Genomic DNA, 9,818 nt, shown 5'->3' with positions numbered 1-9,818 from the left:
TCTTGGATATAGTACTAATAATAAAATGACACCAACAAGGATGGAAGAGGTAGGGTATGAAGGAAAAGAGAAAACAGGGTGAAGGACGCATATTAAAATGAACTGGTAGAGGAAGAACAGATAAAAGGACCAGTGAGAATAAAATTAAGAAGAAGAGGGGAAGCGTAGGAAGCAAAGAAAAATCAGCAATCTCAAGAAAAAAACAGCGTGACTGTCTATATGCACATTTAAGAAACTGTAAGTCTCATCGGTATGAAGTTATTGCCGTACTTGTGGTATTTTCATGCTTTAACCAGGGAAATTCCAACAAGTCTGCTGTGCCATGAGAGCAAAGAAAACATTGGACCTCCTGTGATATAAACACCAAACACAACCTGGCTGGAAACCTAATCTCTAGACTGGCAAGACATTGTCAAACGGCTTGGTTAAAATTCAGGTCGTGGTAAAGACACAAACACGCAGCTCATTACAATGGCTGAGAAGAAAACATTGCATCCTAAGGCGAGGAACCAAACTGAAATGTACAATGTGAAGAAGGCACCCTTCAAACCTGAGATTTGAGCAAGTAGTACAAGAGCAAAAATCCCAGTCAAGACACCACAACACCTTTTTTGACACGCCCTAAAAATCTTTCTGAAAGTTGCGTGACAGTTAATGGCACTCATTGCCTCAAAAGGCTTCGCGGTAAAATATGAAGTTAGAGAATCTGTGAAATGAAGCTGAAAGTCGTCAACATCGGAGAAAGTCGACACTGATCAATCACTGCCAGCCCCTCCCAGTTGAAATGAATTGGACACCTAAAACCATCAGTGGCAGTCAACATCTGAGTTCAAACCAGTCACCGTTTTAAAAAGGACTCAGTGGATCAGGACCTAGGAGAGCTCCTGAGAAACTATTGTATGTGCTTGACCTTCAAAAACAATTATGCAAAAAAAGTATTCAATAATTTTAAGTTTAGAGGGAAAAACATTGAACTACAAGTGAATTATAAATACCGCGCCCGTTTCCATTGACGCCAGGGAAAAAAAGCACTTTGCTGACGCAGTTGATTCTTTTTATAGCCTCTTTTGCAGGCCTTTAACGGACGCGTGCCAATGCCGGCTTCTTGTGGAGAAATTTCAATGGCTGAATTCGGAAGCAGTGGAACTGCGGTTCGGATATATTTGTCTCTTGGATCGACGTTTGTCTCTTGTATCGTTGACTCAAGGATTGGATGACTCTTTTTGGGGGAAAATATATATATGTTTTTTGTCTGATGGGCTTTTACACGCAATAGTAAAATGCAACATTTTTAGGTTATTTCTGGAAAGAAACTTTGTTGGCTGTATGTAGTTTATATAAATATTTTTTGGAATCTATTTTTAGCTATCATATTTTTGGGAGGAGAACAATACTTGTTTTTGTAGATTCCGTATTAACTAGAAAGGGGACATTTTTATTTTAAATGAAAGCAATCAAAACACACTACATCAAGCAGGGGCATCGTTTGGTTGTTTTATTCTTCTTTTGGAGAAGAATTGACTATTTGCTTAAGTTTGGTTTAAGTGGTTGCCATGGTAACACACTATGACCCAAGGGGGCACTGAAAGGGGAAAGGTTACCAGCCTTTTTTAGGTATTCCTTGCTCGCACGATTCTGTAGGAGCGGACAGCAACGAGGCAAAAATTAAATCAAGGTTGGGAGTTTTATATAATTCTATACGGGTTCCATTTCACGCAATATCTGCCACGGACAACAAGAAACGTCAAATGGATTTCAACTTAAAGAGCTAGCAGTGAATAAATATGCTTCTCGGCCTTTAACAGCAATTGAGGTCCGATCCATTTTGACGTGGAAGGTTGGCACAGACCATTCTTGGACGTCAATGACAGCCAATGAGCAACACCCCTGAACTCTGAATTGGGTAGAGAACACCCTTAAAGCAAAGGAATTAGACAGCTTGTGAAAGTGTGCCACATCCAACATGGTGGAAGCATTTATGTGCATTTCGATTCGCTCATTTCCTGTACCAGTGCGTGATTATTTTCAGATCTGCAGTGTGTGTGTGTGTGTGTGTGTGTGTGTGTGTGTGTGTGTGTGTGTGTGTGTGTGTGTGTGTGTGTGTGTGTGTGTGTGTGTGTGTGTGTGTGTGTGTGTGTGTGTGTGTGTGTGTGTGTGTGTGTGTGTGTGTGTGTGTGTGTGTGTGTGTGTGTGTGTGTGTGTGTGTGTGTGTGTGTGTGTGTGTGTGTGTGTGCGTGCGGGCGCGCTTTGGGAAATACCTGGTCACGATCAATCACCAGAGAAACTGTGAATTATTTTCCTACGGTCGCTTATTGCCTCCTGTTGGCCAAGTGGGAGAGGTTCAGGGAGGACCTTGACCGCACCACAGACAAAGAAAGGACAGATAGGGAGAAAAATCAAAGTTAGACTTGTGTACCACGTTCATGGAATATTTAATTAGTATCAAGACATTAAAGAAAGAGTATTTAGTGCATGGTTTAAAAAGAGGTGGTATTTTTGCCTCAAAATGATATGTAAAGGGAGAAAGCAATTTGAGCCAAATATCAGTACATGATTTAAATAAAGACAATATATCAGCATGTAGTGAACTGAAGGCTCATGAATTGTGTTGGCTTGGAATGGCATTAGGAAGGCAATTGTCTGTTTTGTATTCTAAATTAGAACCCCCAAAAATGCATTTCATGGTATTTATTGTAGGACACAGAAAATTTTGCAGTCAGTCAGTGGCATAATCATACATTAATTAAGATATGTGACATCTGTAACCTGCGTGTTTTTATTATCAATGCATATCTGCATTGTTCCTCAGCATTCAAGACAAAGAAATAATGAAGCTTAAAACGTTCTGCGGTGCTAAAAATAGATCTAGTTGTTGCGCTGGAAGGAGGGAAAACCCTGGTATGGATCGCCTCCTAGAGGGAAGAGTTGTTGTTTTTTTGCTCCTTAATCCTACATTAAATCCCCAAACACAAGAATTATCCACATTTTAGTAGAAATATGTTACTGTTCTCTCCAAGGAGGAAATGTGGGCCACTATTGATGTTGGATAATTAAAGACATTAAAGGGGAATTTGCTCCCCATTCAAAGCTGACCAGAAAATGTCAACATATAACTAGAATTTCCGTAATCTATTTTAAGTACCGCGATAATCTAGTGTGCACATAGATAAACTGTTATTAGGCATCTTATATTTCAAGGATCAAATTGTTTAAAATTGGGGGGGATATGCTTGGCAAAACTAGTCTATGATTCAAATTGCCCCAAATTAATCTGTCTATATTTATAAATGTACACCGAATATTAAACAATGCTTGTGTGTAATCCTCTATGAAAACACAATCACAACAGTGGTTGTTAATACTTCCATACAGATTTATGATAAAAATCAGATAACATCAGCAATCCGTACAAAGTTGTAAATTGTCTGCTAATTCAAACAGAAATTCTACTAACAATTTAAAAAAAATGGTGAAGACATTAAATAAAAATGTAAAAAACAACGCATTCCAACAAGTTGCAAATCAAAAAGAGGACCTATTTTTTTTAATCATTTTTTCTTTTGAAAACACCCAACAAGACCAAAACTGTGTGTCAACAACTCTGTAGTCTTCTTGTTCCACAAGGAAAAAAAGTTATTGATAAAAACAACAACGGTGAGGAGCTAGCGCTACGGGCCTTGGCTTCTTGATCGGTTCAAGTTGGTGTGGGTAGAAAAGTCCATTATGACTAGGGGGTGGAAAAATATGGAGACTACGTTTTTTTCCCCCAATGTAAGAGGTATAGTACTAGTGGTATGTAGTCCGTTTCGGGTACGGTGAAGATACCAATGTAATGCAGTAAGTACAGAGTGATCCTTCCCAGTACTCAACCTCCATTAGAACCACCCCTTCCTATACACTCGGAATTCCGCCTCAGTAGATCCGCCCCCGGCTTCTGTTGCCTCTGGTGCCGAAGCCCCGTCCCCGTCCGCCCCTGAAGCCGCCACGCTGCTCTGAAAGCCACATTGGTGATGGAGACCTCAAAATTAGCAATTTGCACCGAACAAATCCAATTTCAAATTAGGATTGAATCAATTGGACCAACCCTGAACATCATCAAAGGAAATCAAGTTGTACACAAAGTATTAGCTTTACTTGGGGCATTTTTTTTAAATTAATATTTTCCTAAAAAAATCAAGCATTGTATTTCAGAAAGTTATGGTTTTATAATTAAAAATACTTTTTAACTCATAAATGGGGCAGGTTACGACACTTAATTTTTTTGTGATCTACATCAATCAAAATCTTACCTTTATTATAATTATTTATGATTCGTAATCCTTACTGTATTTTATTTAATTGTATTTGTACTTTTTTTAAATTAATAGATATTTTAATGAAGACTTAATTAAAAATTAATAACAGAAATACATTCGGGTTATAGCCTAAAATGTGACATCCACACAGACATATCTTAAGTTTTTTTTTAATTATTCTATACTGCATTATTCAATATATTTCCATCTTTTTAAATGTAATTATAAAGTAAGAACATTTCAATACTAAATGAGTAAAATTAAAATGAAGTTAAAAAATACATTCATTATGGCCCTCAAGAAGAATGTAAAGTTGATCATCTTTTATTTAACAGAATTTTACTCATTGTCTGTCACTGATGGCGATAGACGTCAAACTCATTTGAATTTTGGAGGATTGGCTGGAAGACCGTCTCCCAGTCGGAATAGAATTGAACGTCTAGCGCTTTCAACGGCAGCCAAGAAGTTAAGTGAGTGGCCTATAAAGTGTTTAACACATGCACAATCAAAACATCTATGTACAGTGCATACGATAAGTAAGAGCAATTTTAGTCCATTACTACAAAGAGGTTGACAAGTGCTAAGATTATGTGCTTGCGTTCTCACCATAGTTCAAGTTCCCGAGGGAGGCGCTGTATTTGCCACTGGGTGGGTTGTAAATTTGCCGCGCGTCCCGGCGAGGCTGCGGGACAACCTGCTTTTTCAGGGTGGTGCCCGAGGCCGCGTCATCACTGGATGGACGCTTGAGACTGCGGGGGAACGAGGGAAGGATCGGCCATGCGGCAATATATTCTTATAACAAACGGTCAAACTCACGCGACAGCCGCCGCCTCAGCTTTCTGGACAGGCTTCCAAGACAGCGTGATAGTGCTCTTGAACGATGGGGGGTTGTGGAAGAGATCCTGGGATAGGAAAGGTAACGGGGTGAAAAGAGATGACAATTTATTCTTCATATTGCTATTCGTTGTATAAAAACACTCCAGGATTTTTTGCTCTCAGGTGTAATGATAAATCTAGAGAAAGAGTGAAGCATTGCCGAATTCATTGTTGGCTATCTAAAGGTTTGCTTATTGAAAAAGGAAAAAAATAAATACTGCCCCTCCACTCCCATTACTTACCTTGATAAGAACATTGATGTTGTTTGTGATCTTGAGGGCCACCACTTTGATTTTGTTCTGATGACGACAACAAGTGGTGAGCACTCACTCGCGTTTTGATAGTCAGAAAGCTTTCCCATGTCTACCTCATCTGTCTTAAGCGCTTCTCCAGTCTTCCCCTGCAGAGCCACACGCAGTTGTCTGATGTACACCTGAAGGCCTCTGGCAAAATACTGTAACCTGCAAGTGCAATAACAACCAGGTTTTTGTTGTTGTTGTCTTTTTAAGTTAAGTCTTAGGAGCTGTTGTGCATCATATGAACTCATAAACACCTGATCTTGAAGTCTTTGAGGCGCTCAGCGTCTACTTTGTCAATGAGGAAGTCGGGCAGCTTCTTGCCAAGCTGGTGGAAGCTGAAGAGCAGACACTCCACGTAGCTAAATTGCAGCTTGGGTTCCTCGTTGGCTGACTGCTCGCCGTTTTCCACCTCTTCTGGCGGGAGAGGCATGTATTCCTTTGCAAAAAAAAGTGACCTTTTAGTTGAATTTGGGTTAATTTTTAATACATTTCTAAGGGATGTTAAGAACAATGAAAGTTTACATATTTACGCACAAAAGCTGACATGGCTAATGAATTAATTTTAACTTGTGTCTAGACTAATGAGTTGTAACACATAATGGGCTAAGTCAAACTCAGGTTTCAATGTGGCTGCCTATATTTCACTGTGTTCTGAACTTGAACCCACCAAAAGCTTTGTAAAGAGCATGTTGAGATTGGTCTCAAGCTTCTCCATGTCGCCGCAGAAAGGACTCATCTCCGCCATCAGCTTTAGGACCTGCGAACAAAAGCACACAGCGTCAAGATGAACGTCCTTACATACAAACAATGAGCTTAAGCGTGACAAGGAGGACTAATGAGTTGTCACCGATTTGAACGCCACAACGCAACACCTCGTCGATTGTTCGTGATGACGTCATGTTTGACGTAAATATTAAAATCGGGGGATATCAAAGTACTGACAAACCAACCTCAAGTTGAATGTCCAGCTCAGCCACGGGCGTCGTCAGCGAGCTGAGGTTGGGAAGGACATGTTCACAAAAGTAGGTCACGAAACGAGTGGAATGGACATTTTTCTATGGGAGAAAGAAACACAGCAATGATTACACATTTCTAACAGGAAAGATGACATAATAAAAAAAGACACGTTTTCTTAAAAGTATCATGAAAGCACAATTTTAGTGTCGCTCAAGTTGACCGGCTAAATGTGTCACAAATCCATTAACTTCAAATGAAATACGCCTGTAAAGGCCATCCAGAAGCCGGAATTCCACAACATTCTGTCACTACTGAATGAAGTAGCTCAGTGAAAAGTTGACTTTGGGAAACCAAAATAAACAGCTCCAGAATCTCAAACTGACGCCCTTTTCAAAACCTGAAAAAAATAACAGTGGATGTACTCACAGAGAAGAGGGGCAGAGCCTGACGCGTACACTGAAGCAAGCGGTCAACCGTATCGGGGTCGGCTGGGTTGAGCGCCTGCTCAAGGAAGGCTTGCTCCACCACCAGCTCCACCAGCTGCTGGCGCCCGCTTACCGTCTGCAACACGCGCAGACCCGACACCAAGCGCATCAGCAGCACAAACTCCTCACCAGTGACGTCCTCCAGCACCTGTCGGGAGGAGTCAACCACAGCTTTAAGTATCAGACTCCTTTTTCCCAACAATAGGTTTTGGCATATATTTGTGTGTACGTGTAAAAAGTTAAAGAAAAAACTGGTTACATAGTGTAACATACATGTTTTAAATTCATTTTTTTTCAAGATATGTTTTGCCGATACCGCTGCTCAGATTTTGAGACTAGTAAAAATAATACAAAATATAACCAGTAAATGATCTTTGTTTACAATATTACAAGATATTCTGTTACTGTCATTAGTTTCTACTAAAATACACGTGTGGATTGGAGCCAATCTTCTGACCAAATCCAATACTCCAAAAATATTATTGGATCGGGATATCACTAATAATTATGATTTAATATGTGAAGCAGAGTGTAAAAAATAAATAAAACTCAAAACGACAGAAAACAACCTGTTGACTTTTAAATCAAAGGGTCGTGCGTCATGTCACATTGTCAATATCAATTTACAAACAAAAATAAAAACAACCAACCTTCTTAGTCTCAGTAAAGACGTACTCCTCAACTTCCTTTGTCATGACGTCCTCGGACAGGGTCTTGAGTTTGTTGGATAGAAATTTGATGGCCCTCTCCCGCACAATGTCCTCCCCTTGAAGAACCTGCGAGAAGAGCCCACCAAGAGTGCCTGCGGGACACACAGTATGCGTAATTAATGACCGAGTATATCCTTCATGGGGTGCAAATGCTGACTTAAAAACACCCGCATAGAAGCAAGCAGTCACTCACCCTTTGCATCAATCTTGAAGATGGAAATGAGCGAAACGTTCACTTGGTTGAATTCAGCAGTGTCATCTGGACGAGGGTGACAGGTATTTCAAAAATGAATTTTCATTAGATTTTTCACTGAGTTGCCAAAGAGGCACTGAGAACTCCAAGTCAGTGCACAACCAAGTCAAGATATTACAGCCCTGTTGATATAGCCGTTACCTGTCTGGAGGAGCTGGGTGAGAATATCTGCCACTTTGAGTATGTTGTCACCAGTTGCAAACCGCGGCAGCTCCTTGATAGCCTGCCGCCGAATCTGAGCCAAAAACAACAGGCATTATAAGAAAGCATGAAATGGCAGCGCACAACCAGGACAACACAAACGTGTAATAATATTAATCATGATCATCATCACACTAACCGAGACGTCATCATCTTCGCAGAGATCCAGCTGGGCGTTGATGGCAGCATCCGCCAACTCCGGGAAGCTGCTGAAGAATTTGGGGATAAACTGAGCCGCCAGTCGCTTCTCTTTGGGCCCGCCTTTCACTCCATCCAAGATGACTTGGTAGGCATCTTTGTGCTGCAGAATAAAAATAAATAAATCTGTACCAGGCATGTTTAATGCAACATGACACAATAATGATTACTATAAGCACAATCACAAACTTAAGGTCAATTTTATTAAGTGATGCAAAACACATATTGGAGCAAAATAATTGGCATTATAGCATCATTACAAGTGCCATGAATAATGGCAAATATTTTGTGCCAACAAAAAAGTGGCTTCTACGGTCATTTTAGTTAGTGATTGGACACAAAACAGATTTTAACAACAAGGGTAACAATTGATATTGAAGATTTTTCTTTTCAAACTAAAAAAGACACTAAAAATAAGAAAATTTGTATTTGTCTACTACATGATATATTTAACTGAAATTCATATAACCCATAAGTTACAGACAAATATCAGTGCTGCCTAAACTTTTCCATAACAAGAAGAAAGGGAAGAAACATAAGGTCAGTAAGGAAAGGCGGTTCAGAGGGGAACAAAACCTATAAATGGAAAAGAGAATAGGAATAAAACGAAAGCAGAACATTTCAAAGTACTACCACGTATGAGATTGCGGGCGAAAACGGTACATCTTAAAATAAGATTTTCGATTATGTGCCTACTTTAGCACCACCAGACGCATCATTTTTGGAATAACTGGTTTAATTACCCAAATACGTTATTCTAAGTTTCTTTCGAACAAAGTAAAAAAAAAAGCCTTGTAGTATATCTGACTGTGATGCTAACAAGCTAAACCTCGCAGTGAGCTAAGAACTAGCTACTAGCTTATGCCCCCAATTACAACACAAATTTACGTGAGCTAGCAGTCTCTCACACAGGCACTAAAATGAACGATGCTTCTTTTACTACGTGAAAATGTGACACTAATGTGAAGTTAAGCTTTTGCCATTTTCCTAACCTTGCTGACGTTGTCCTTAGCATCGGCAAGGACCCCGTAGCTTCGATAGAGATCCTCAATAGTGACCGCCATCAGCGTGCCTCCGATGTGCCTGGCGCGCAGCTGAAATGAGAAAAATACGACATCAAATCACACCTTCGCCTGTTTTCACTGGTTCACGGAGGCGATGTAGCAAGTTATACCCGTTGGTGGCCAAATTTCGAGACGGGAAAGAAAAATGTGCAGCCCGTAAACGATTAATTGTGGCCCTGGCGAATTCTATGGAGCGGAGAAGGGCTAGGTTTCGTGGCTAAGGAAGTGGTGACAATACGTGGGTGCACGTTTAGCCAATCATAAGACGGGTTAGAGCACACGTGACTACAAATGAGCGAAAAGAGCCGCGCAGTTATGGCGCGCCTTGAAAACAAAACACGTTCTCATTGGCTCAATACGGTCATTCATTCGTTTTTTAATCAATATGTTGCCAAGCCAGATGTACTGTAGAATGTAGATTACGTACAGATTTTGAACACACAAATAATAAAACTTTCACCGAATGGTAACTACAAGAAA

At 40.2% G+C, this 9,818-nt stretch overlaps 1 protein-coding gene across 2 annotated transcripts; it reads right to left on the bottom strand.

Annotated features, from left to right (window-relative positions):
• Positions 1-2,170: 2,170 nt before the first annotated feature.
• api5 (apoptosis inhibitor 5) lies at positions 2,171-9,613 on the bottom strand. Of its 2 annotated transcripts, none has more exons than XM_077596849.1 (15): positions 9,449-9,613; positions 9,267-9,368; positions 8,216-8,377; positions 8,017-8,110; positions 7,816-7,881; positions 7,563-7,714; positions 6,854-7,060; positions 6,421-6,525; positions 6,138-6,227; positions 5,725-5,906; positions 5,539-5,632; positions 5,414-5,470; positions 5,112-5,197; positions 4,902-5,044; positions 2,171-2,352 (listed from the first exon to the last, which is right to left on the bottom strand). In XM_077596849.1, the coding sequence occupies exons 2-15, from the start codon at positions 9,336-9,338 to the stop codon at positions 2,342-2,344; spliced, it is 1,521 nt and encodes a 506-aa protein (XP_077452975.1). In that variant the 5' UTR covers positions 9,339-9,368; positions 9,449-9,613; the 3' UTR covers positions 2,171-2,341. The 2 variants fall into 2 exon arrangements, with proteins under 2 accessions (XP_077452975.1, XP_077452974.1); XM_077596848.1 differs by lacking the exon at positions 2,171-2,352 and adding an exon at positions 3,350-3,992.
• Positions 9,614-9,818: the final 205 nt, after the last annotated feature.

Source organism: Stigmatopora argus, chromosome 3, assembly GCF_051989625.1.
Source record: "Stigmatopora argus isolate UIUO_Sarg chromosome 3, RoL_Sarg_1.0, whole genome shotgun sequence".
Classification (NCBI taxonomy): Eukaryota; Metazoa; Chordata; class Actinopteri; order Syngnathiformes; family Syngnathidae; genus Stigmatopora; species Stigmatopora argus.
The sequence above is the reverse complement of the archived record's forward strand: the minus strand, read 5'-3'. Positions and strand labels throughout refer to the sequence as shown.